This window comes from Rhinopithecus roxellana, chromosome 17, assembly GCF_007565055.1.
Source record: "Rhinopithecus roxellana isolate Shanxi Qingling chromosome 17, ASM756505v1, whole genome shotgun sequence".
Lineage (NCBI taxonomy): Eukaryota > Metazoa > Chordata > Mammalia > Primates > Cercopithecidae > Rhinopithecus > Rhinopithecus roxellana.
Genome location: NC_044565.1, coordinates 72,803,891 through 72,831,328, shown reverse-complemented (window position 1 = coordinate 72,831,328; position 27,438 = coordinate 72,803,891). Strand labels below are relative to the sequence as shown.

General features: G+C 47.1%; 1 protein-coding gene across 1 annotated transcript in view; it reads left to right on the top strand.

Annotated features, from left to right (window-relative positions):
- CAPN13 (calpain 13) overlaps positions 1 to 27,438 on the top strand; it is an 86,972-nt gene that overhangs the window by 28,212 nt on the left and 31,322 nt on the right. The window contains exons 3-9 of the mRNA XM_010384427.2: positions 3,115 to 3,187; positions 4,726 to 4,841; positions 10,653 to 10,789; positions 16,837 to 17,011; positions 17,996 to 18,073; positions 22,984 to 23,075; positions 26,756 to 26,830. Of these exons, the coding sequence (XP_010382729.2) occupies positions 3,115 to 3,187; positions 4,726 to 4,841; positions 10,653 to 10,789; positions 16,837 to 17,011; positions 17,996 to 18,073; positions 22,984 to 23,075; positions 26,756 to 26,830 (746 nt within the window). The remainder of the gene's footprint in view (positions 1 to 3,114; positions 3,188 to 4,725; positions 4,842 to 10,652; positions 10,790 to 16,836; positions 17,012 to 17,995; positions 18,074 to 22,983; positions 23,076 to 26,755; positions 26,831 to 27,438) is intronic.

Below are 27,438 nucleotides of genomic sequence, written 5' to 3'. Positions count from 1 at the left end.
TATTGGTCATAGCTCTAAAGTCCAGGGTCCAGGAGGAACAAGCAGCTTAGAGGACAGGGGACAGAGAAGCTGCTTTTATGCCCACCTTTGATGCAAATGATTCGTATGTTTTCCCATAAACTTGAAGTTGACTATTGATTCGTGGCTTGAAATCATCACCATTTAATTTTCAACACATTAAAATATCTTTTTGTTCCTAATTAGCTAAAATTTTTTGTTTTTAACTTTTATTATTCTAGTAAATCATAAAAAGTTGTGTGTTTATCAAATGCCTTCATAGCATTTATTGAAAGGATACAAATTTTTCTCCCTTTGGCCCATGTAAGTGCTACTTCATATTAGTAGATGTCCTGATGTGAAACCATCCTTGCATTCTGCATTTCTACAGCAAATCCTACATGATGATAACAAATTATCCAAAATCAGTCTAGTATGTATGTGTGTTTTCTCTCAGGTTGGGCATCAAGGCTATGCTGGCTTCTTAAATGGTGGCAGGATTCTTTTTTAATTTTTATTTTTACACTGAAACTGTAAATGACACTGGAATTTTCTATTCTCTGAAAGTTTGAGGGAACTCAGAGGAAAATTGCATGTACCTGTAAGCCTTTACAGGGCATTCAGGCGATACTCTTTGGTAACTTTAAAATACTATCCAAAGGCTGTTAGTCTTTTCAGCTTGTTTACTAACATGAGTCAATTTTAGCCAAGTTAATTTTTGTCAGAAAATCATCGGATTTTTTTAATTGATTGGCATAGAATTCTACATCATTATTTTATATTTCTAAAGCCCAATTTTTAATTCTACTTTTATTTGGGTTTCTCTACCATATTTGCCAAAGGTTGAGTCTATGTAACCCTCCCCCAGATATTAGGTTGGTGCAAAAGTAATTGTGGTTTTTGCCATTGAAAGTAATGGCAGAAACCATTATTAGCCATTACTTTCAATGGCAAATAATAGAACAATTTATTTATTAATCTTGCTGTTTTTCTGGTTTATAATTCACTAATCGTTCTTTTCAGTTCTTCCTCCTATTTTTGTGAGGCTCTTTTTGTCTTTCTCTTCCTAAGATCTACTGCTAAATTCATGTTTTTATTCTATCTTGTTTAATAATGAATGCATCTGAGGCTATGGGTTTGTCTGAGTATAGTCTTTTTAATTTTGCAAATATTTCAAAAGAGGGGGATCAATAACATATACTATGTCAGACACTGTGCTAAGTATTTCACATCCTTCCTCATTTGTAAATGTAAGGACTGGTCCAGCTTTGCAAGGCTGTTGGGAGCCTACCAGAGAGAATCCTGGAGCAAGGCTCCCTCAGCAAGGGTTTGATGAATGACAGCCATTGCCTTGATTGCATTGTCATTAGATTCTCTCAACTGTCCTTACATTTTGTATTATTGTTCCCATTTTACACATGAGGAAACAGGCACAGCAAAGTAAAGGGAATTGTTCAAGGTCTCAAGGTCACCCAGGAAGAAATGTTAGAGTAGGATTCCACACCAGGTCTGTCTGAATGGGTTCTCCAATCACCCCTACCCTTGCTCTAGGGATCCCTGGAGGGGAACTAGCAGGACCACAGTGAAAAAGAGCTGTGGCCAAAGTCAAGAAAATCGAGCAAAGCCATCTTTGTTCTGGGTCTGAAAATGCCACAGCCTCCATCCCTTCTTTACTTCCCATGAGTAGAGGATCTTTGACAGCAGGCCTCCTTTGAGACCTTAAGTCCCCTTTTCCAGTAGAGAGAGGAGACAAGTAAAGGTTACTGAAATGCCCTACACCATTTTAAAACTGGCTCCACTTGGAACCCTGCATGCACCTGAAGGCCCTCCGGATGTCCTTCCCTCTTTCTTGCGTTGAGGGAGATGCCAAAGTTCTATCCACCATGGCTCTGGCAGAGGGTCAGACCTTGTGCCACCCCAGGGTCCCCCTCACCCGGGAGGGCCTGGGCCTGAGAGTTCCCCTCCCAGCATGTGACAGAGTCACATGTAGAGAAAGCAGCAGGAGGAGTTTTGGGAAATGATGCCCTCAGTCAGGACCCTGTGTTTGTAGGCAGGCACACCTTCATTTTCCCCTTAGTGTGCATCTCTTCCAGAAACCTGGGCAGTTTATGAAGAGTTGGCAGGTTATACAAGGCATGTGACTCTGTACATGAATGTCTACTGAGCAAATGAATCCAATTCCAGCTTGCAGGCCTGCTCTCTGCGGACTTATTGGTCAATGTGAAAAGAAATGATACAAGGACCAATTACTAAATTATGCAAATCCAGAAAGAGCTGCACAGAGAGGAGGCTGAGGTCATCCTGGCCAAGTCTAGAGGGCTGGCTGGTGCTGGGGCAGGAGCCAGACCTGTGGCCCAGTGTTCTCCCAAAGTGCCTGGGGATCCCCTTTGGGAACTCTCACAATTTTGGTGCCTGCTGACAGTTCCTCATATTCTTCCCAGATGTGGTAGCACTGGGGCAATCATCCGTAACCACTTTCTTTGGCTGGCAGGCACTATGTGTGTTAGAAGTTAGGGAAGGACCGGGCACTGAGTACCAGCTCCTCACACAAGGGGACTGGGGCCTTCCAGACCCAGTCTGTGAATTACCCAGGGAGTGGGCAAAGAGCTGAGTTGTGTGCACCATGTATCCCTTACAGCACATGGCTAGACTTCAACCTGGAGTCCAGAATACCCATGCTCATTTCTGAAAGACACCATTTCACAACAAAAGCTTTATTATGAAAGCTATAGTACTTTATTACGTTTATAAACGTCTCCTCTCATAAATGTATTCTATTCATTTTTTATGGTTTATTTACAACATCTTATTAAAACACTGGCTTGTTGAGATGGAATGGCTATTTGATCCAAGGATTCCAAGTCCTTATTTATGTTCTCTCTTCGTGTAGTATGCTAATGCATTTATGGACTGTCTTTTCAGTTACATTTACACCCTATGATACCTGCTGCCTTCCTGGTAGCAATCAAGGCTGAAGAACCCAGCAAACTTTCCTAACTCAGATTTTAAGCACCTTTTTAAGAATTAACCTCAACCCTTGAAAGACAAAGTGAGTGATGTCACTTTGCGATACAAGCAATAAATGATGCTCATAGCTTTTCTCCCTCTTTCCTAAAGGAGTTACCAGGGGGTCCTCCTCACTTCATCCTGGATGGTATAAGCAGATTTGACATCCAACAAGGAGGCGCAGGTAAGAGGGCAACATCTTCTCTCCCTGCCTTGGATAGGAAGTGGTGGAGGGTAGTGCCTACCCACAGAGTCCTGCCCCACTTCTGAGGGAGAAAGGCCAGTTCCCTTGGTGCAGATGTGGACAAACTGCTCACACCCAGTCCTGCAGCCTGCAATGAGCAGGGGAAAAGGAGACAGGAAAAATGAAAGCAAACATACACTGACTTTCTGCAATGACCGTGCAAGACACCTTGTGTGTGCAACAACCTCATTTTATATATGTGACAGTGGAGAGTCCAAGAGGTAAAATAATTTGCTTAATGTCACACACTCAGTTAGTAACAGAGTTAAGAATTCAGCACTCTCTGACTGCTTCCCACCCCACCAGACAGCCCCAGAGCAAAGGAGCTACTGAGAGCTGGAGGGCATGGACAGGGAAACAGGAGGGGCTGCCTAAGAGGAGGTGCCTGGGCTGTTCCAGGTGTGGCCAAGAGAACCCTCAGAAAGAGAAGTCTTGGAGTGAAAGGACAGAGCTGGCTGGAAAGTGGATAGGAGTTGGAGACAGCAAAGACAACAACCTTTCTGAGAACACATTCTAAGCTTTCAAAATGTCAGCTTGCAGATGATAGGTGCTGTAATTGAACTTCGCCTGGTGAAATCACCATGCCTTGGACCAGCAATAGAACCTGCCTGGCCACCAGCCAATGCTTCCCCTATTAGGGTTTCACCTAACTGGAGAAAGGACCTCTCTGAGGCCGTCTTTGTGGCTTCTGTACTGAACCCAGTGCCTGGCATGAAATGGCATTCAAAGACAAATTGATCATGTTAGGGGTGAAGGAGAAAGGACTCAGGGAGGGGAGGAGAGGACTCAAAAGGGCTTACAAGGACATCCAAGGAGAAACTCAAGGCCATGCATCCCTCAAGGAGGAAAAGGAGAGAACACCCCCCTACTTCTGCACAGGGAGCGGCTGACCTAATAGTGAAGAAAAACATGAATCAGTTTTCCTCAATTGTACAGAGCATCGTTGCCAACATTTGCTGTAACTGAGCACCTCTGGCAAAAAGAGAATCAGAGGCTGAATATGCTGGCTCATACCTGTAATCTCAGCACTTTGAGAGGCTGAGGTTGGCGGATCACTGAAGGTCAGGAGTTTGAGACCAGCCTGGCCAACACGGTGAAACCCTGTCTCTACTAAAAAAAATACAAAAAATTAGCCAGGCTTGGTGGTGCGTGCCTGTAGTCCCAGTTGTAGAGGCTGTGGCAGGAGAATCGCTTGAACCCAGGAGGTGGAGTTTGCAGTGAGCCGAGAGCACACCTCTGCACTCCAGCCTGGGCAACAGAGCAAGACTCCATAAACACCACCACCACCACTGCCCCTTCTTTATCTGGCTTGGAGCCAGTCCCTGTGACTCCCTCCCCTGGTTCTCCTCAGAGGAAAAAAAAAAAATGCATCATTTAGAAGGAAGTGTGTGGCCTCTGGTGGTAAGGACCTTTTAAATTATGGGATGGGGTTTCCAAGTGTGTCCAGTCAGTTTTTCCTGGCTTATCTCCCCTCACAGGTGACTGCTGGTTCCTGGCAGCACTGGGCTCCTTGACTCAGAACCCACAGTACATGCAGAAGATCCTGAAGGTCCAAAGCTTTTCACAGCCGTATGCCGGGATTTTCCATTTCCGGGTACGTGTGCCCTTGCTACGCTCTTTATACTACGGGGTTCTCTGTGAGTACAGGGAAGGCGAAAGTCTTAAGTTTTCTCATGGCCTGGAAGCCTGAGATGAAAGTGACAGTTGTGTTAGTTACCCTCCCTATCTCCAAAAAAAGGATTCAAGCTTATAGTCTGACAACACACAGGGAAGATGAGAGTTGAAATGTTTTTGTGTAAATAAAAAGAAACGACAGAAATGATTAGCAAAAGAGCCACTGATCAAGAACCCTGTAACTAACATCGAATTTTTGTCTCTGTTTATTCCTGTGCCATATCGTGCTATTTTGATTACAGTAGCTTTATAGGAAGTGGTAACATCTGGTAGGATAAGTTCTCCTTCATTATTCATTACCATTTTCTCAAAAATAGCTTGGTAATTCTTTCACATTTATTCTTCCATGAGAATTTTAAAATTATTTTGTCTATTTTTTTAAAGCCACTGTGATACAGAATGCTGCAGCATTTGTGTATTAATTTAGAAAAATTACATTTTTTTATTTTAAGTTTTCCTTTCCAGAAACACGGGATACCTTTCTATTTATTCAGAACTAGTTTTATGCCCTTCAATAAAGTGTAATATTCATATTGGTGCTGTATCTTTCTTGATAAATTCATTCTCAAACATTTTATAATTTTGTGGCTCATGTAATTGAGGTCTTTTTCCCTCATTTTGTACTTGGTGCTGCAAAAAAAGAGAAAAGCTACTACTTATCGTATATTAAACTGCATCTAGCCACCTTACCAAATTCTTTTATTAGTTCTTAATTCTTTCTTTAACAGAATCTGGAATGGCTTAGTTATCTAATAATATTATATGCAAATACAGAATTTTGTCTCTCCTTTTAATATTTGTAGAACTTATTTTGCTTTCTTGCCTCATCACATTAGCTGAACCTCACACTTTTGAATGAGTGACAAGAGCCAAATCCTGCCTTCTCTTGATTTCAGTAATGTGCTCTCTTGATTCACTCTTCTTTCAGTACATTCAAGTTGCTAAAAATTATATAGGAATTTTTGTACCTATATCATGCATAAAATTGGTTTCTAGTTGATGTTATTTTTGTCATGTTTAAGTTCTGCTAGCTTTTTAAAACAAGCTGATTGAGCTTTACATACCTTGATTTGAAATAAGCAGAATAATGAAAGTTAATCATTGATTAACTGTTCTTTGAAAGTAAAATAGACAATAGTGAAATTACCTGGGCCTGCCTCCCTTTTAAATGTGATTTCTTTAATTTTTCCAATGTATTCAATAGTTATTGATCTGTTCAGGTCTCTTATTTCTACTGAAGGTAATTCTTGAAATTTATACACGACCAGAAAAATCAACTGTTTCTTTGGTATTTTCAAATATATTACCACTGAGTTGCTTATATGAATCTCTGACAATTCATTTAACCTCTTGCAATCTGTGACTAAATCTACTTTCTCAATCTGTGCTGTATTTTTACTTTTCCTTTTTTTCTTAATTCTGTTTATCCAATCAATCTGCTGTGTGGGTGGTGGTGTTGGTTTTTTTTTTTTAAACAAATCAACTTTTGATTTTCATTAATCTTTCTATTCTTTTTCTTTTGAGGTTTTGTTTACTATATAACTAATTATTTCAATCCTATCTTTATTAATTCCTTTATACTTTCTCCTGATTGTATTGTTTTTTGTGATTTTCTGAAACTGTACACTGAATATCCTTAGTCTTTTTACTTTCCTCTGAGATGTGTATCCATAGGTTTTGATATAAAAAGTCTTACTTTTATTAATTTTTAAGATAATACAATTTTAGTTTTTGTATCTTTTTTCATATAGGGGCTGTTTCTTTAAAGTTTATTTGATTTTCAAGTGATTAAGTTTTGCAAGGGGTAATCTTTTAGTTACTTTCTGTTTTATTATAATTGGAGAATCTAATTCGTAACTGTCTGCATTTGGGGAGATTAATAAAGTAGTTTTATTTCTAGCCAACCCACAGCAGTTTTTATAAATGGCTCATGGACACACAAGAACAATCTACATTATCCAATGGTTGTGAGTTTTACATACTGAATCAAGCTCTATGATTTCCAATTGTGTTATCTGTCATTATGTCTTTTATCTTTACTTATTTTTTGTCTGCTTGATTTGTTAGATCATAACAAAGAGGAGAAGTTACTCCCATAGTCATTGTTAGGAGAATTCTTCTTATGTTTTCAGGTGCTCTGGCTTTACACTTTTCCTGCTATGTTCTTTGGTGCCCAAAGGTTTATGACCTTGCTATCTTCTTCTTACAACAAAATTTGTACAATATCCCTATTTGTTGCATTTAATGGTCTGGCCTTGGATTCCTCTTTACCTGATATTCCTATTGCCACTTTAGCGTCCTGTTATGTACATTTCCCTGTTATATTTTTGTTCATCTCTTTATTGTTAATTTCATGCTCACTTGGTTATAGGTGTGTTTCTTATAAAAAGCATATTTGAAACTCACTGCCTACCACTGTTTCTCCCACCCTTCATTTCTCCTTAAGATTTTTGTTCTAATTAAACCTTTATTAGATAGAATTTCCTTGAATAATTTCCTCAAAATATGTGAGAGTTTTTCCTTTTCTCTCATTTAAAAATGATATTTCAGTTAGGTTTATGATTCTTGGTTCACGTTTCTTTTCCTGAAAAGTCTGTAAACATTGTTTCCTTGTCTTGCAGCTTCCAATGCTGCAGAAGAAAAATCTCATGTTAATCTATTCTCTGGACTTTGACTTTGTATTCAATGTGTTCTTTCCAACTGAGAGTCTGTAAGAAGTGCTGACCAGGCGTGGTGGCTCACACCTGTAATCCCAGCACTTTGGGAGGTTGAGGTGGGTAGATCACGAGGTCAGGAGATTGAGGCCATTCCTGGCCAACATGGTGAAACCCCATCTCTCCTAAAAATACAAAAATTAACTGGGCATGGTGGTACATGCCTGTAATCCCAGCTACTCGGGAGGCCGAGGCAGGAGAATCCTTGAACCAGGAAGTCAGAGGTTGCAGTGAGCTGAGATCATGCCACTGCACGAATGCACTCCAGCCTGGCAACAGACCAAGACTCCATCTCAAAAAAAAAAAAAAAAAGTGCTCTCTCTCCTTGGAGTTCAGAAATTTCTCTGGAATGTATCTATATATACACCTGCTAAAAATTCATCTTGTCTGGGAATTCAGTGATATTTTTCAATCTGAAGACCTGTATCCTTCCAGTCAACTAAGTTTCCCTTTATTATTTCTGGGCCCCTCCTTTATCCTGCTCTTGCCTTCTTACATTCAGCTATTTGCATATTAGGTCTTCTGTCAGGCAGGTGATGATAGTGCTGCTGGTCCAAGGACCACACCAGCGAGTGAGCTAGAGGATCCAGGATTGAGCTGTGTCTGGACTTGTCCCCAGGTGCCAGCATTGCTGGAGCTACTTAGGTGGTTAGGACAACTCAAGGCCCAAGACACACGCTGCCCTTTTGGGTGGTGAAGAAAGTCACACAGTTCCCCAGAAGCGGCTGCAGTCCCCTGACCTCTGTAGATCTCTTCTCATTGCTGCGAGCTTGGGTACTGCTCTCCAAAAGTTATCCAGTGCCCAGGTCACCTCAGATGCTTTGCCTAAAACACTCTGGTTTCCCTGTCAGACCACTGGGTGTTGGCAAAATGACCTCCAGCATGGTTGCTGGAAGGTACAGACATGATCCAAATGCCAGCCCTCCCCACCCAGAGGCATGAACCAGGAAATGCAGGTGGTGGCCTCATTCTTTACCACCAGTCAGGCCCTTTGCATCCTCTCTGAGAGTGGCAAACTTATCTGATGTCCCCTTTGTATAGGGAGAGCAAGTTTGGTCAGCATTACTGGTGTGGGAAGATAGGGCTAAGAGTTGTTTTTAAGATGAACTAGGCTGGGCACTAGTGCCTGTAATCCCAGCACTTTGGGAGGCCGAGGTGGGCGGATCACAAGGTCAGGAGATCGACATCATCCTGGCTAACACAGTGAAATCCTGTCTCTACTAAAAATACAAAAATTTAGCCGGGCGTGGTGGCAGGTGCCTGTAGTCCCAGCTACTCAGGAGGCTGAGGCAGGATAATGGCGTGAACCTGGGAGGTGGAGTTTGCAGTGAGCTGAGATTGTGCCAGCTGGATGACACAGCTCCAGGCTGGATGACAGCGAGACTCTGTCTCAAAAAAAAAAAAAAAAAAAAAAAAAAAAAAAAAAAAAAAAAAAACATGAACTAACCAGGGAAGCTCATTTTAGCCAGGACTTACTCATTCTTAATGTCTTACTGTGTGCCAGGCATTGTCCTAGGTGCTGAACCAAATGGCCACTGAAAAGGAGTCTCTACTCTCATAACTACAATCTTGTTTTCATAATCTCACCTTTTATGATCTCATCTGATCCTAATCACAAACTATGAGGCAGTTCTTACTCTTACTGCCATTTGACAGATGAGAAAACTGAGTCCCAGAGAATTATCTTGTCCAACATCTGTTGCTAAAGTAATAAGAGGCAAGACCAGCATTCAAGTGCATTTCCACCAACTAACTGCTATCTACTATATGCTGCCACCCAATGAAGCACAAAATCCAGATTGTCCTTTTGGTACTCCCTTCTAGGGACTGGGATTAGCTTCCCTCGGTGCTTTGGATGCATTTTGTAATCACCCTCCTAAAACCATCCCTGTTGCCTCTCATCCTCACTGCTGACACATCTTGCTGCTCACTGCAATAGGAACGCAAGTCCACAGCTGTGCAGAACCCGCCACAATGCACTGGCTCATTAGCAACTATTAAAACATGTCTCCACTGACATATCTGTCTCAATCTCTATCTCTGCTCTGAAATTGCATCCGCCGCTGGATGCAACAACCTGACATCTGGGACATCCAAATGTGGAAAAGGCCATGTGGATGAGCAATCCCATCCACCCAGCTTTCCATGGAGTCCACCCAGTGGAAATTGGCCTTCGCCAAAACTCAGGGCTGAAGCCAGAAGCCCTGCTGCTTCTCCTACACAGGGGAGGCCAGCAAAGAGAATCCAAAAAGCTGGTTTTGTTATGAATTTTCCTCATTTGGCCATGTCCCCGGGTGAACCATTTAGAGTTGAATGCTAAAGATTCAGTCTGTTTTGGAGAGGAACATCTGGTTCATTTGCACTCTTAGCAGTAGCAACAGCAGCCAGTATCCTTTCTGCTGCTATAATGGCAGGGCAGCTTGACAGGAGAAGAGAGGGGCCAGAGGGAGGCTGTCACTGCTCAGTCCTCCTGAGCCATCAATGTCATCTGTCTCCAGGCCTTTGCCCACAGTGTGCCTCCTGTCTGGGATACCTTCCCTGTATCCCTGCCACGTGCTTAAATCCTGCCTCCTCCTTCAAGCCCTCAGCTCCTGCAGGCTCTACCTCTGTCATGCTAGCCCTGCCCCCACCACTCTCCTCTGTTGGTAGCATTGCTTCCCTATTGGCATTTTGTGCACAAGAAGTACCTGGAGAGTCTCATTTGTGTCACTAAAGCTCACAAAGGACTTGCCAAAGAGAGGCAACACTTAGGAGCAAAGTGAAGCTAGAACCCAAGTCTGCTTCTTCCCTGCCTATGTCTTCCTGGACTAAGTTGGTCTGTGACTCATTTTCTCCATCTGCTGGTGGAGATGACATGCCTGTCTCCTGCCTGGCAACCTGGGCTGGGATTTTGTTCTGGATAGAGTTCGTTATTACATTGTAGAGGTCATGTTGCAACTTTTGGCTTAAGTTGGGGGACCCAGGAGCTCCCTCCTGCCTCAACTCTGTCAGAAAGCATATGCTTGGCTCTCTTCCAGTTCTGGCAATGTGGTCAGTGGGTGGAAGTGGTGATTGATGACCGCCTACCTGTCCAGGGAGATGAGTGCCTCTTTGTGCATCCTCGCTACAAAAACCAAGAGTTCTGGCCCTGCCTGCTGGAGAAAGCCTATGCCAAGTAAGTACAACCCCGCCGCCTATCAGCCCAGAGTTTCAGTGCTGGTCCTGCCTACCTGGAATGCAAACAGTCCCCGTTGGAACATTGCAGACTTTGCCACCTGGCTGGACATCTCCATAAACAGTCACCACGTGCAAAGGTCCATGTTGGGGCCATCAGGAGGATCCCACAGGCACATAGTGAAGAGTGGGCAGGGCAGGGGCTGGACAGAGATATGTATTGACAATGATATTATTGCAAGGCTGGTATCAGGGCCCAAAGAAATATATTTAATAATATCACGGTCAAAGTCTGACGAGAGGGCAGAGGAGAGAGTAAACAATTCTTACTCTCTGACTCACAGAAAGTCAGGCTGAGGCTGTGTGGAAGTGGTGGCATTTGAGTGAGACCTCAAAGGATGGGCAGGATTTCAGCAAGGGGAGAGGGGATAGGTGGGAGGAGATTTCTCTAACAATGGGAGTGATTCAAATAAAGCCATCCTCGGGGTGGTCCAGGCAGTTGGGCACCTGGTGTGGCTGCTATGAGGTGGCATTTATGTGTGGGTGTGGGGCAGGACATGCTCATTCTCATATGGTCAAAATACCATGACTTAGGGACTGCCTTTCAGTGCTGACAAGCTTAAGAACTTATAAACATCCCAAGTCACATGTTGTGCTTAGATTCTTTGGGTTGCTTTTATTCAACAAATGTTTATTGAGCATTTAACCATATGCCAGGCACTGTGCTTGGCACTAGGACAGACGCTCTCAGACTGACTCAAGTGGATGTGTGCAGGACTGTGGATGGGGGAGGTGCACGTGTGTGTGTGAGGAAGAGGGCACTGTCCAGAACACCCACACAGGTGATGAAGATACGCTCAAACTTTCCGTCATCAACACAATGTAAACGCGAAGAGTAATGACACATCCATCTCCTCCTATGAGACTGCAACAGCTGGAGAATGCCAAGTGCTCGCCAGCATGTGGGGATCCAGGACCCTCCGGCAGCATGGGAGGGAGTGTGCACCCAGGCAGCCTCTGAAGGACAACCCGACAATACTTCACTTCTCTACACGCACTTCTCACACCCAATAGGAACACTCCTGGGGGCCCTTAAGGGGACATATCTGAGGATGTTCTTGACTGCCACAAGGATGGTATGGAGTGTCCATCACTGAGGCCAGTGGGTACAATGGGTGGACACACTTCATGGAGAGCCATGCAGCAGTCAGAAGCCACAGATCCCATCTGTGCACGGTGACTGGGACGGTTCTTAGAGGCAGGGTCCTTGAGGCCCCCTAGAGGTGTCCTTAGTGGGTGTGAGACGTGCATGGAGACAAGATAAGTATTGTCAGGTTGTCCTTCAGAGGCTGCCTGTACGCATACTCCCTCCTGTGCTATTTGGGGGTTCCTGGATCCCCACATCCTGGCAAACACTTGGCACTCTCCAGCTTTCTGGCTTTTGCAAATGAGGTAAGAGGCACTGAGCAATCCCATGCACTGTTATTTATGGAAATGGAAACTCTGTGCCCTGCAATTCTCATTTCACAAGAACACATACGAACAAAAGGTGCACATTCCACATCCTGAAATGCTTGTCTTGGGGTGGAGGAGAAAAAGAATGTGGATAGAAGGAAGGAAGAAGGAAGAAAAGAAAAAAGAGAGAAAATTCATGAAATGAGATGAAACAAAGAAATATTAAAAAAAAAAAAAAAAAAAAGAACAAGACCTCGCAGTGATGATATTATGAAGGGGGAAGGCGGCACACCTGGAAATAGGATAGGAAGATACGCAGAGTCCCAAGGGCCAGAACTCTCATGGGGCCAGTCCCCAGGGGCTGGAGAAAGGCTCTGGCATTGGTTTGGCTGTAGCTGCTGTGGCTTCTGCTCTGCTCTGCTCTTCTCTGCAGCTGGCCTGCTCCTCCTCCTCCCACCCAGGTGCCTGTCTTTGCTGTGCATCTTCCTCTGCTGCCTCCTTGCTCCAACTTTCTGAGGACCCCAGCTTCCTCTGAACTCCTCATCAGGCCGCCTAGCCTCGTGCCTCTGTCTTTACCTTCTGCCGCTTTCCACCCGATTCCCCGCCCAGTACCTGATTCCAATCCAGAGAGTTGGAGTCTTATTGGTCGAGCCTGGGTCAGGACCCCATCGGTCCAATCGGCCATAACCTGGGTCAAGTGGCCACAAAGGGGCACGAGCTGGGGAGGGGACACTTGCCCTCAGAAGAGGCTGTGTGTGAGGCAGGCACCGTGAAGAGGCGAGGGAAGTGTCGGAGCTGGGTATCACTGCTAGCAGATGAAAGCAGAGAGGACCACACCCTTGAGGAGAAAATGAGTGGACAGCATCATAGATCCAGAAAATTCTGGAGATCATCCTAACCAGCCTCTTGGCCCACACATGGAGAAGCTGAGTCTCCGAATTGTGATGGGATGGCAGGTGCACGTAGTTAAGCTGGGCCTGCCGGTTCTTTACTCACCTGGCCAGGGGACATCATTATCTTCCCCATCCGTTCTGCACCCTTGCCGAGTGCAGTCCTGGGCCCTAGAGGTTGTGATAGCACCACAGTCTACCTCAGTCCCTGTTCTTCTGGAAGTCACAGTCCAAACAGCGAGGTGCCTCAAGGCCTCTTTTTGTGCATTCTTTCTTTTTGAGGCAAACTTGTGAAAAATTATAGTTTTTGTTCATTTCCAGTGTCAGAAAGAGCTGCTCATTAGCATTTGAGAATGAAGCCCAGATAATAGCCAAGGTTGTTGAACCAATCCACATGTTTGGGAGGCTAATTCACTTCTAAGCTACTTACGAAAACACTGCCGTTATCTTTTCAATACGGATTCAGCCCTCATCTCTTCAGGGCCTCGTTTTATCCTTATGTAAAAACAAGGAGACCAGTGGTTCCCTGTGAGAATTAGAAAGCTTGCAGAAGGAAATGATGACTTTGACCCCATTTTGTTAACAGATGACCTAAAGCAATCATTCAGCTTGAAAACAAATAGGAACGTGGACGTGGCATCCGCATTCCACTGCTTAAAGAAATCTAGCCGAGGATAAAATGTCTCAGACTATTAAAGCTGTTTAAAATCTCCCCCACCCCTCACTATCCAAAAAGGAAGCTCTAAAATGCAGGGGTGAATCACATAGACTTATAGTGTTTCAGAGCCAGAAAGGATGTCTGTCAGCATCAAACCCCACCTTCTTTGAAAGATGAGGAAACAGGCTCAGTGAGGTGAAATGACTGGCCCAAGATCACACTCAGATGAGGATGGAGTGAGTACAATTTTCCCTAGTCACTACTTCCCATGCCTTCCCACCATCCCTGACATTGTCAGTCCTACAGGAAAATGATTTGTCTTTTTGCTGCTTGTGGAGCTCAGTGTCTGGCACATGAGGACCACAGCCCAAATGTAGAGAGCCCATCTGTCCAGATGGAGATGGACCTCTTCCCTCCAAGGGAGCAGGCAACAGCCCAGTGAACACATGGACTCCAAACTTTCTATTCTCCTTGCAGCTGGGGAGTCTGGAAATTAATTGGTCAAGTCAAATGAAAACCATAGTTACAATTTTGTTTTCCCCAGAGGTCGTGAAATAAGAGAGGAGACTGAGGGATGAGAGCTGGTAGGCTACTTACCATCCTTTATAGAATCTCTACAGCATTTCAGCATTTGCTCCGGCTCTATCTGAATTCTTTCCTCTTTCATATGATTGCTGGACAGAAAGACATTTCCCCCAAATGAGGCTGAAGCAGAGGGATGAGGACAAGGCTGTCTCAGAATTCCTGGTTCAGGTGATGAGGAATAGTGGCGGCTGCGGTGAACACAGTTTTCTCTCTCTCCTTTCTACTTCCTGTCAGCAAAGGGGGCTAAGAATAGTTGCCATGTTCCTGAACGTCAGCAGGATCTGTGAGCTCATGTTTAGAAAGCAGAAAGATAGTTCCTTGTCAAAACACCCAGCTGCTGCTGGGACAGGTTTCATGGGCCTTGTGGATGTGTAGTAAGAGAAAGCTTCAGAAGACACCATGGGCTCTGGCTGTGAGTGGCAGGGGGTGCCTTTGGTTGTCTTGGGTGACTCCGAGGTGACTGCCGGATGCTGTGGGTGCAGGACGTCAGATGGGGCCCAGAGGCAGTGAGACAGTGAAGTGAGGGAGGGGCCAGGCCCCACTACGGCTTTTCTGGAGTGCTGTTCTTTAGCGCAGCCCTGTTTGAAGCCAGGTAAGGTGCCATGAGCATATCACCAGGAAAGGATTGTTGCAAAGAGCAGAAGGTCGCACTGGTGGGGAATGGATTCCCAAACCCCAGTCCTTGTGAATTTCCAGCACCCTCAGCCATGCCCTGGTCATTGGAACAGGAGCCAGAGCCCACGATGGGACAGCGAGGGATTCCAGAGCTCAGCCCCAACCAGGCACGCTCACCACCAAAGAAAACTCTACAGTTGACTGAGCAAATGCTCCAGAGAGAAGAAGCTAGACCCTGGGTCAGAGAGAGGGAGAGCAGGAGGATAAGGTTTAGAACCAGTTTAAAACAAGATTAATCTGTCACATGGGGGCTCCTGTAGAGACGCCCCTTCATTCTGAGAATCCTCAACTTTCTTTAATAAAAGGCCTTCTCAGCCATTCCTTCTAAGCATTCGTGCCTGGGGCAGTGTCCTGCTGATAGTGACTGCTTGATACATATGTATTTGCTGAAGTGAATCTACTGGAATTCTGTGTGATCCCCAGGAGGAGAGAATGTCAGAGGTGGAAACAGTGAGAAAGGAGTGTTGAGGGCTGATCCAGTCACCCTGCGGCTTCCAGATGAAAGGCCAAGGACAGGGAGGAGAAGGGTCTTGTCCAGGGTGGAAGACCCAATTGGAGGGGGCAGCAGGATGGACCCAGGCCCTGATCCATGTCCGATTTTGCATTACCAGAACAAAAGCTGCAGCAAGGACTTCCTCCACTGCCTACCGCCCTGCGAAGGGCTCTGCCTCTGCCTGCCCACCGGGGACAGGAACACGTAGGTCCCTTGCGAGAGTGACAGAGGCAGCAGTGAGTGTGGTTCCTGCTGGGCGTCTTTGATGCCAGGGTCTCCTGCCTGACCTGGCCTCAGTTCCACATCCTTTGTGAGCTTGCCCTGCCTAAATTTCAAAATTCCATGGAACTCTTCCAATTCACCCCATGGATGGGAGCTGAAGTTCTCAAAACACATCTGACTGTCTGGCCGCTGCGTGAGAAGTTCCATTGTGACTGATCAGGCCACCCTCTCTCCTGGGAAACATTAGGCCTCTTGGGTCTGGCTCTGCCCATCTCCCAGAAACAGAAACGCCATGGGTGGGGGTGGAGGTGGCGTGGCAGGAAGAGATGCTTTGGAGAAGGGGGTGAGGGTTTTAAACTTTTGGGGTATGTTACATAAGACTCATCCTTACCTATGTTATCTTTAGTTAAGCCAGTGATCTTCCTCATAATCTGGGGGTGAGTGGGTAATTCTGGGGATGGGAATTCTGGATCAGGGTTTGCAGAGTGAGAACAGTGGCTCCCAATGACCACTGCCAGCATCAGGGTATAGCTGTGAGTTCTTAGAGGGCAAGGACGGGGTTTTTAAACACATGCCTCTCATAGTCCCTGGCCCACAGTCAGTACTTCACACTGCTGTTAAACTGAATGGGAAGCAGGAGATACTCAACGTAGTAATATCCAGTACTCGTTAAGGGATGACCACGTGCCAGGCACTATGTGGAACATAGCCCCATGAGGCTCCTTAATGTGTCCAAGGTCAAGCAGCCAAATTTGTAGCAAAGGTAGGGTTCAACCCCTGGCCTGTGGCTCTAGCACAGGCACACCCAGCCTGTCATCAGTGCTGCCACTTATGGGACTGTGCAGGCCTAGGGGACCAGGGCAGGAAGGTACAGAGGATGGTAGGAGCCCCTGGAGCGGCAGACAGTGCTAGAATCTCCATCCAGGCAAATGGGAGGTAGGTGGCCATGGTCAGGAGTGGACCAGGCAGCCCCTCACCTGGGAAATAGGCAGAAGGTCTGTGCACAAGTTTCCCTCCCGGAGCATCTCACCAAAGGCACCACGATGGTTCATCCCCTGTTCCCCTCCCAGGCTGCTCGGATCCTATTCCAATCTGCACTATGGCTTCCTCGAGGATGCCCTGGTGGACCTCACGGGAGGCGTGCTCACCAACATCCATCTGCACTCCTCCCCTATGGACCTGGTGAACACAGTGAAGACAGCGACCAAGGCAGGCTCCCTGATTACCTGTGCCACTCCAAGTGGAGTAAGTCAACGGGGAGCCCTTTTGCATCAGTTCAAGCCTTTCCTCAGCCAGGAATGCTCAGCCAGGGGCCCATTCAGCTAAGAAGGGTATGGCAAGCTGCCACCATTAACTAACACTGATAGTGTGCTTTACCCGGGTCACCTCAATGAACCCTGTGGTAGCCTGCCTCTAAGACAGAAATTGCAGAATTCACTTCACAAAAGAGAAGGCAGGCTCAGAGGTGCTCACCATCACACAGCTCGTAAGTGGCTGGAAAAGGTTTCCAATGCTACTGCCCCAGAGCCTAGACCTACTGCTACAGCTCCCAGGCAACCAGTGGGTTTTACCATGCACTGGAGAAGGCAGCTGCAGCTCCTGTTACTGTGGACCACTCCTTTGTATTTTGCCTTAAGTTTACGCAGAGTCCCCCGGGGCCCTCTGATGCTCGCTGGCTCTAATGGCAGCACCCAAAGGCAGCATGCCTCATTTTGAAAAGCTTGGGTGACCCTCCAAATTATTTGAGTCTGTTCTGAGACATCTGGTTTCTATCCGCAGGGATGCTTCCTTCATCTTGAAACATATGGGCTTTGAGTCACACATTGCTAATCCAAAATGCCACCAGAAGCCCAAGATGCACTTTAAACCCCAGTTACTCCCAATGTGGGGGTCAAGTGATTCCTGCATCCTGCAAATGTCCCAGCAGACATATTTGTGCTGTGTCTCACTGATGACATGTGGTTGGTGGAGAGAGTAACCCAGGCCCTCAGGACTCCATGGGGTTCCTTCCATCACTCATGGGGGTGGTTCCCTGAGGCATGAAATCCCTGGGGCCTCAGATACCCAATGGCCTTCCAACTCTGCCACTCTAGAAAAGAGTTCCAGGCCATCTATCAGTCCCAAGTGAGTCAGTGGGACCCAGATGGCTCAGCGGCTGTTTGGACTGTGTTTTTCTATTTCTTTGAAGAACCTGTAGATGTCTAATGCTTGGTCTGCTTTTCTGCTTAGAAGTCAACAGATACAGCACAGGCGATGGAGAATGGGCTGGTGAGTCTGCATGCCTACACCGTGACTGGGGCCGAGCAGGTAAGGCTGGCTGCTGGCCTGTCCAGCTCTCCCCTGGCCTCTGCCCCAGCATTCCCGTTCCTTTCAATAGGGGCCAGAATCACATGAAAGGCCAACAAAGATGAAATGAGGATTGATCACCCTTGCCCCCATGGTGACATGCACCATGGACAGCCTCAGCTCCTTCTGTTCATCCGGAAGTTCTGACTCCCACTGTCTTCCTTTCCGGGAATCCACCAGAGACCTTGCTGTCCTGTTGCTGATCTCAGACAGCTCTGAGTGTCTATCCAAACTGGGAGATTAGCCCCAAAGGAGGTAGAATGAACTACCCAGTTGACTCCAGGGGGAAGTTTTGCCCTGAAAGGGGTTTTATTTGTTACATGCAAGCTAAATTGCTATAACAAAGATACTCCAAAATATAGGGTCTTAAGACAAAGTATATTTCTGTCTCAGGTAAGCAGGTGATGCCAGGACTAGTAGGTGGCTCTGGCATCCTCCACATGGGGCTTCCACCCATGAGCCCAAGACAGCTGCTCTAATCCCTCATCTCCCAGCCAGAGGAGAGAAAGAGGCCAGGGGACACTCATATATCCATATAGAAGGCATGAATTGGAAGAGGCATGCATCATTTTTCTCACATCCCATTAGTCTAAGCTTAATTATGTGACCACACCAAGGCCAAGGGAGGCTGGGACATACACTGTCTAGCTGGACCCAGATAAAACTTTATTCTCATGGAAGAGGGGGAGGTTGGCGCTGGAGGACAATCGTGCTCCTCAATGGAAAAATTGACTTTGGCTGGACAAAAATGTATGTAATCACTGTGTGCAGTATAATTTGGCCTGGAAAACACTACTGAAGTCCAACCTTCTCCATTCATAAAGGAAGAAGCTGGGGCCTGATAGGAGAGATGTCTTTCACAAGGTTAGACAGATGGCACCTGGGAGATAGCTGGCCTGGACACTCTGTCTCTTTAGTGTCTGTCTACACTTGTCACCACACTTGCGGTGACAGCACTTCCTGGCCATGGGATGGTTTCCTGCAAGTGTTCCTCGGTCTCTGTATTTCTCACAACATTTGAGGTCTAATAATGTCTTCTAAGCCCTAAGAGACCGAGTTCCAAACTCTAGGGCACATCATTTCTCTCAGGACTTTATGGACCAAGGACTGCAGAGCATCAGGCTCTATGTGTGGCTTTCTCATACTTGCCTGGCCTCTGCTCCTTTCCCACATGTTCTTCCTCTCTCTATCTGTCTTGTCTCTCTTGTCCATGGACCTGAGGCCAGTTGTTCCATTGTTTCACATTTTGATCATTGTCCCAATCACAAAACCAAGACAATATCTCCTGTCTCTAATGAATGCTTTTTGTACAATAGGTAATTGTCCAAAATTGACCTCAGCGCTTCCAGATTCATGGAAAGAGAGCTATTATCAATTAGTAATATCTATTTGGGGCATGAGATGAGGAAGTCAGGTACCTTTGCAATGTATTTGCCATTCTTGGACAAGATCCTTTTTATACATTGAGATAGCCTTTGTTTCTGCTCTGAACACAGGGGAGAAGGGACTCGTGTACCCAGAAGTCCAGATGACCTTGGAACATGAGTCCCCGCAGAGGCTGGCTGTGGAGATGGCAGTGACTGCTGGGTTGCAGAGCAGCTATGTGAACATCTAGGGTGACAGAGGGGAACTTGGGAGTCCAAGTGCTGGCTCAGCTGCAGTTTGGCTCCTGATCATGACACCCACAGCTCGAACATTTGTGCCCCCATAGTGTACACTTGGAATTGTTTTAATAATATACTGAGTGGTCTAAACAGAACACCTCCCCTGGGAAGACAGGTGATCAAGACCGCATGTCCTGTGTAATCCATCCCTGCTCCACCATTCCATGCTGCTGACACTTTGCAGAACGTGTTCTAAGAAGCACTAGCCTCTGTGAAAATGGGTTTCCAAATACATTTGGAAAATGCCACTCACTATATCCCCTCCTTGGCGATTCAGAGTGTACATTTGCATTTTAAAGACTCCAAGAGGCCTGTATGAGCAGTGCAAGCCCTGCTGGTTTTTATTGTACCATTAGCCACAAAACCATTTTTGCTAGGAATAACTATTAATGGCCAATGGAACTGGCATTCAGGATAATTCATTTGAGGAAGTACTACTGCAGGGTAGATAACTTGGGTCACCTCCTGCCCAGTAGCACCTTTCCTGAGTGCTGAGCAGGGTCAGAGGCAGAGTCAGCGTCCAGGGAGTGAAGAAGCACGTGGCCGGCCCATTCTTAGGTGTAACCATGGCCTTGGCCTCGAGTGTGACCCCTGCACCCCCAGACCAAGGCCCATGCCAGCACGAATAGGTCACTGCCATAAAGGAGGGACACAACCAAGCACTTGAGTTGGTTAAAGACTCCTCCTCCAGAGAGAGGAGGTTATAACTCTGAACCACAAGCGCTAAGATTAAAGCAGCCCATAAATGTGGCATGCTTTTTAATCTGCTCATCCTCCCTCTAGGCAGGACACAGACAGGAAGATAAATGAAATTGGCATTTTTTATGATGCACCTAGCTCAGTCGGGGATTCCCCTGGCCAAAGGGGTGCGTGTTTATCTGCATGCCTCATTTAGCCCTGCTTCCAGCCCCTTTGAATCGCAGGTTGCTTTTCTCCCCCATGCCCACCGGAGCCCCTGAGTATCTGTGAGGCACTGGGCATGGCTCATTAAGCTGTTTGGGGCACCAGGTGACCATTTCTTGTGTCCTTGCTCCATGGGCTCTGTCAGGTGCTGGCAGTTAACAGTAAACTGTGTGCAGGGCATGGGGTGCCTCAGGGTAGGGCAGACAAGGGTAGGAAAGCTGGGTTTGTGCTTCTTGGAGGCATTGAAAGTGAGAGCCCCTTCTGCTGAGGTACTGGCCAGGGAGTGGGACAGACAAGGGAAGCAACAGAAAACAGCCTTTTCCAAGCCAGGCTCCTGGGCCCGTGTGTGACCGTACGGCTCCTGCATAGCAATGCCCCACTGGTGAGCATGGGCATTGACTAGGTGGCTCAAGGGTCACAGTCGAGGCCAAGGTCACAGCCACATCCAAGAACGGACCTTTACTCATGCCCAATTCCAAAACTAGGGGCCGGGACTTTGGAAACTGACCGTGGCTAGATTGGAATTCTGCCTCCGCCACTGTCTTAGCGACCTTGAGAAAGGTACTTAGCTTCTCCGGTGCTGTTTCCTCAGCGCATCTTAGCCGGCACCTAGCTCTGAGCCCTGCCTCCACCGGCAGCTTCTCTTCCACACAGCGATAGTCTATTCTATTCAGAGTGTTGTCTTTCTTCTCTGACCAAGAATCAGGGAGCAAGTTCACCCCTTTCCTCACCCCTCTGGGCCTCTGTCTCCTCAGACAACATTAGCACAGATCGTTATCACAGCTACAGCTCAATCATATTTTAATTCCTCTCCCCACGCTGAGGGCTGCCTGCTCTCGGGGATGCAGGTTCAAGGGTTGGCTGCTGTGTTGTTGTCATTTTCTCACAGTCCTGCCCTCTGGCTTAAGTGGTGTGAGGGAGCAAAGGGGTAGACCTCCTTATCTGAAGTGTGGTGAGGATGAGTTACCCCAGACAGGGGGCAAGGAGAGAAGAAAGGAAGGAGGAAAGGAGGGAGGGAGAGATGAGGGAAGGCAGAGGGTAAAGAAGGAAGGGAGGGACGGAGGGAGGAGAAAAATGAGAGAGGGAGGAAACAAGATAAGGAAGGGGAAGAGAGAGGAAGGAAGAGACAGACGGAGGAAGAGAAGAAGGGAGGGAGAGAGAAAAGGAAAGGAAGGAAGGAAGGAAGGAAGGAAGGAAGGAAAGAAGGAAGGAAGAGAGGCAGGGAGGGAAGGAGAGAGGGAGGGAGGGAAGGAGGGAAAAATAGGAGCAGGGAAGGGAAAAAGAATAGGAGCAAGGGAGGGAGAACGGAAAGAAACAGAAGGAGGGAAGAAAGAAAGGGAGGAAGGGAGGAAAAGGAAGGAAAGAAAGAAGGGAAGACTAGAGGGAGTAAGGGAAAGAAGGAGGGTAGTAAGGAAGTGAAGGAAGAAGAGAGGGAGAAAGGGAAAGAAGGAAGGAAGGGTGGAAGGGTGTGAAGGAAGGAGGGAGGGAGAAAGGGAAAGAAGGAAGGAAGGGAGGGAAGAAGGAAAGGGGAGGAAGGGAGGGAGGGAGGAAAGGAAAGGGAAGGAGTAAAGGAGGGAGAGAGGGAGGAAGGAAGGGAGGAAGGAAGGAAGCAAGGAAAGAAGGAAGGAAGAAAGGAAGGAAGGGAGGGAGGGAGGGAGGGAGGGAGGGAGGGAAGGAGGGAGGGAAGCAGGGAAAGTTCAGGCCATTGTTGGCCATCTTCTCTCAGACCGAGGTATCTCATCAGCTCCGGGATGCAGGATGAGGAAGGCTAGCCCCGGCTAACTTGGTTCACAGGCCATCTCAGTCTTGCTCAAATCTGCCTCCTCTACCCTCCTCACTCACGACAGTGCTGTTGAGACTGCTCCATAGTTCCCACTGGGCTGCTGGCAGAGAATGAGGCTGTGTCTGTGGAACAGAGATGCCATCCATGATAGGGCTTGGAGGAGGCTGAGGACCCATAAAGTTGTCCTCTGCAGCCCGAAGCAACATCCCCTGCTGTTTATCTGCTATTAAATCTCAACTCACTCAGGTTCTGGGATGCAGTCTTAGGGAATGATAAAGTTGCATCTGCCCTTGCGAGGGGCTGAGCGGAATGAGGGGCCTTTCCTCGTCTATCTCCTTCCAACGCCGTGCAGGCAGTAGAGAGACATTGATTTTTTTTCCCCTTTCAATTTTTTCTGGTTGCAGCCAAATGAGGTCAGAAGTTAAATTGGTCCTTGGAGGTAAAAAGCAGCTGCATTCGTCCCCCTTTCTGCTGACTTTTGCTGTAGAGCACTGACAGTTTTCTTTCTGTTTTCTTTACAGATTCAATACAGAAGGGGCTGGGAAGAAATTATCTCCCTGTGGAACCCCTGGGGCTGGGGCGAGACTGAATGGAGAGGGCGCTGGAGTGATGGGTATGGCTTCAGGAAACCTCTCTCCATCCTTCACAGAGCGTTTGGTGTTGGTAGAGCCTCCTGCCCATGAGAGCAGGGGTTGTCTAGCCACTGTGCATCTCACTGCAGGCCTGTCCAGCTCACACCTACACGTGGTTATCGGTCCATTGCACGCTCCTGTGATGCCATCTGCCAAGCAACTATGAGGCACCTACTGTGTACACCCTGTACTAAGTGCACTGTGTTAAGCGGGTGCTGTGAGGTGTATACGGATGACAAGACCCAGTGCCCACCCTCCAGAAGGTTACAGTCCACAGCAGGGAATGCACATGCCTAGAATTGGTAAAAGAGGCGGGAGGCAGGGCAGGCAGGAGCCAAGCCCCGACTTGGCAAGACAGAGATGGAGAGAAGGAACTGCCTCCCTTGGAGGGACCCATGGGATTCTGATCCTGAGCATGTCACATCATCAGGGTGGAAAAGGCGTCATAACTGGGGGCAGTTGGGGAAAGTGATGCAAAGATCTGGATGATGTTTTTGTCCAATCTACTCAGCTCTCCAGTCTTGCCCTGCTGCTCCGGATGCCTATGAGTACTCGGTGCCTGGGATATAAATGATAAAGCTGCGCCTCTCCACACTTAAATCAGGAGGGACAGGAGCTAAGACATCCCATGGGGGCCCAGCTGTGTGGTCAGTGCTTTCCCCAGGGAACTGGGCTGGCATTTCCCAGCTGCCAGAGGAGTGGACCCCTAGGCCCTCAGCCCCTTGCTGACTGTGAAGGAGACAGTGGTCCTGAGAGGACAGAGGGGCCGGAACAGGTTACTTGCTCCTCTGGGCAGCCAGCGAGGCTCAGCCCAGTCGCACTCCTCCAGGGGTCTATGTCCATCCATGAAAAGTGTGGTGACACAGCAGCTGCTGCATCCTCACCAGTGGGGCTGGGGGTGGGGAACTTAATCTGAAAGGAAGTGCAGTCCGTTCAGACAAACAAGAACAGGCCCAGCACACAGTGAAATCAATACAGTGAGGACGGTGCGTTCTGGAGGCGAATGCAGAGCCAGCCAGTTCTAGACCTGATGCCCCAGGCTAAGCTGTGGCAGGACCGCTCCAATCTCCCATGACCTTGGCACCCTTGGGCACTCAGCCAGTGTGGGATGAAAGTATGATTGGGATGGAGGGCGAGGTAAGCAGAGATGGAAGATGGGAGGAAACAGCACAATGAATTCCTAGAATAAACCTAACTGTGACCTCAGACGCCCCTGGGAGAATCGGGCAGTCAAATCCCCCCAGTTTCTCCTCTCTCGCCTCTATTCTTTCTTCCTTCCCAGGTATATCCTTTGCCCTTTCCAACATAAATCCTAATAACCTCTGTCCTTTTCCAGTTCTCCTTCCCAGTCATTACTCCAAGTTGCCAAATATGGCCCAGAGTGTGACAGGATCAGCCAGCGTCCCTGATTTGAGGCTGCCTGTTGGGATAGAAGTAGAGGGAAAGCAAATGACAATGACAGATTCCCTAGGGTAGAAGAAGAGGCACTATATTCGCAATTGATATTTTGCCCGTTTCCCATGCTAAATATCAAATGACCAGTCAAGGCAACCGGGGACACCAGGGTTTGGGGGAGAGCAGCGTCCCATGAGCTGGCATGTTCAGGGAAAGCTTCATGGATGGGACCGAACTTGAGTTGGCCTTGTGGCGGAGGAAGTATGACTCACTTCAGAAGAGATCACTAGATAGGAGGGGGACGCATAGGCTATGGCACCCCTCTGGGAACATCGATAGTCTGTTCAGGGCCAACAAACCGGCCTGAAGCAGAGAAAACTGAGAGAGAGAGTGCTGGGAGCCAACACCAGACAGCCTGATGCCAGAAGTCTGGATTTATCCCCTACAGGCATGGGCATAAATGAAGGCTTTTGAACATGGCCGTGATGTGTGCAGAGCAGGGACTGGGGGAGATGGATCTAGCAGCACCTGCTCTGTCGGATCACGTATTGTATCCTCAGCTGACTGCTGAGGGTCACCACTTTGCACCAGAAACCAGGCTGGAAGGAAGTGACGGGGACTGCATAATCACTGTCTCCAAGCAGGTGGTTGATTTCTTCCCTACTTTTTAGGAATGAAGACGGATGGAGAGAACCAGATGGTCTAATCTCAGCCATAATTGAAATTTCAGTCGCACACACTTAAAGGCAAACTTGCATGAATCGATAGCGTATTGATTTACACTACAATTATTCTCCCTTACACACTGCAGAAAATGTAATTATCACTTAATTATAAAATTGCCATTTTACAATACCACATCTGACTGCTTTAGCCTGCAACCGGAAGCCTGAGTGGTGGCTCCTGCCTTGCTGTCCTAGCACAGAGGGGACCCAGGCTCCCCATGCAACCTCATCCATGAGAAAGGTCTCATTGAGCTTTTGTGCCCCTGAAACCCATTGCCTACAAGCATGCCTCCCCTCTAAGGAGTGGGCTGAAGAAGGGGCAGCTGCTGCCTTCTGCTTGTGAGGGTCTCTTCCTCGCCAGAGACCCAAGGACTGGCTTCTGGAACATATCATTCCAACGAAGTGGGCAGCATTAATTAATTAAACAAACAAAAAATCACTGTGTGCTATTAGGCATGCAATTACTTTTGCACCCACCTAATACATGCCAAGGCATGGGCGAAACACCTGCGATGATAGGATGGCCAGCCAGGCTCAGCAATCTCATGGCTCTGGGAGTCTAGTGAGACATAGCAACCAATACACAAAGTAACAGTAACACAGCGGACTATGGAAGCTCAAAAGACCTAGAACAGAGGGCAGTTGGGGGCCAAGCAGGGCTTCCCAGAGGCAATGCCCTTTAAGAGGAAAGATGAGTAAGGGCAGGTTACAGAACTGAGAGGAGGAAGAGGGCGCCAGGTGCAGCGAGCATCAGGGTGAAAGTTGGGGGTGCAGGGGGTGTTTTAAGGAAATGAAGACACTATTGCTGGAGAATAGAATTCAAGAGTGGAGGTAAGGTGAGGAAGCAAGAAACTGGTAACATCAGAGAGGGTGGCAGAGGCCAAGGTTCTCTTTAAGGAGTGTGAACTTTACCTCGAGAATAATATGGAACCACTGATATGTTTTAAGCAGGGAAATAATATAATCAAGTTTACATTTTAGAAAGATCATTTCAATGGCAGTGTGGGGAACGGATGGGAAAGTGGGCAGAACTGAGTTCAGGGAGACCAGGTGGACATCCAGAGGGAAGGGCAGGGAGCCTGAACTGGGGTAACAGCAGGAGGGATGGAAATAAGTGCCTAGCTGTGAGAGGGGTTTAAGAGGTAGGATCAATTAATGAATGCTATTTGATGATTGTTTGGATGTGTGGGTGTGAGAGAGGGACTCCTCATGTTCTCGCTCAGGCAATAGGAGGTGGCAGAGGATGGGTACGGTCAGGGACAGGTTGATTTGAGGTCACTATGGGACTCTATTGGAGATGTGGGATGAACTGCAACATAAATCCATCTAGACCTCAGGAAAGAAGACCAGGCTGGGGACAGATGTTTGGAAGTCATCAACAGGTAGAGAATAACTAGGTTCTGTCCTAAGTGGAATGACACTTGCCATGTGCTCCCCAGGAACTAATGGTGGCATGTACAGAGGGTCCCTGTTGACCCATACATGGTTGAGAAAAAATGCACTGGAAAATCTCACCCTGTGGTTTGTTTGTCCATGTTCAGGTCTCAGGAGTGGGAGGAAACCCGTGACCTGCGGAAAAACCAGCTATATAAGAAACAGGAAGATGGAGAGTTTTGGTATTTACCCTTCTTATATAACGGTGTTTTAAATCTTTAACTATTGCCCAAGTCTTCAATCACTACCCTTTTCCCTAAACATTTATGAAGATGGAAAATAGCTTTGCAGAGACCTGTTTAGAGGGAGCCTATTTTCTCTACCAAGACACAAAAGCTTTGGATGAAAAATTATTGTAGGCTCCCTCTTGGTGGGAAAGTTATTTCAGTTATGAAATGCTGAACTTTCCAGGACATTTTAATAGTAAAAGAGAATATTGGCACCAAAGGCTTGAAATCTGTGATTTCCTGGAAGCTAGGACGCATGGTTGTCATGCCCGTATCTTCTGTACCATCTTGCTGGGACCCTCGAGCTCCCCAGTTTCCTCTAGTGTGACCTCAAAAACAGCAGCAGGATGCAGACTCTGTAGCTCTGGGTGAGACATTGGCTTCATCACCCAGAAGTCACGCAGGACTAGATGTTTTGAGAACACATTCTTGACCATATGCTCACATCTCAGAGCATGACATGTATATTCCTCAGAGGGTTGTCTGTTTTACTGAGTGATGTATTTCAATGAAAATTAGCATGTGTGGAAAGGAGCATGGGTCTAAATAATTAAGAATCAGAG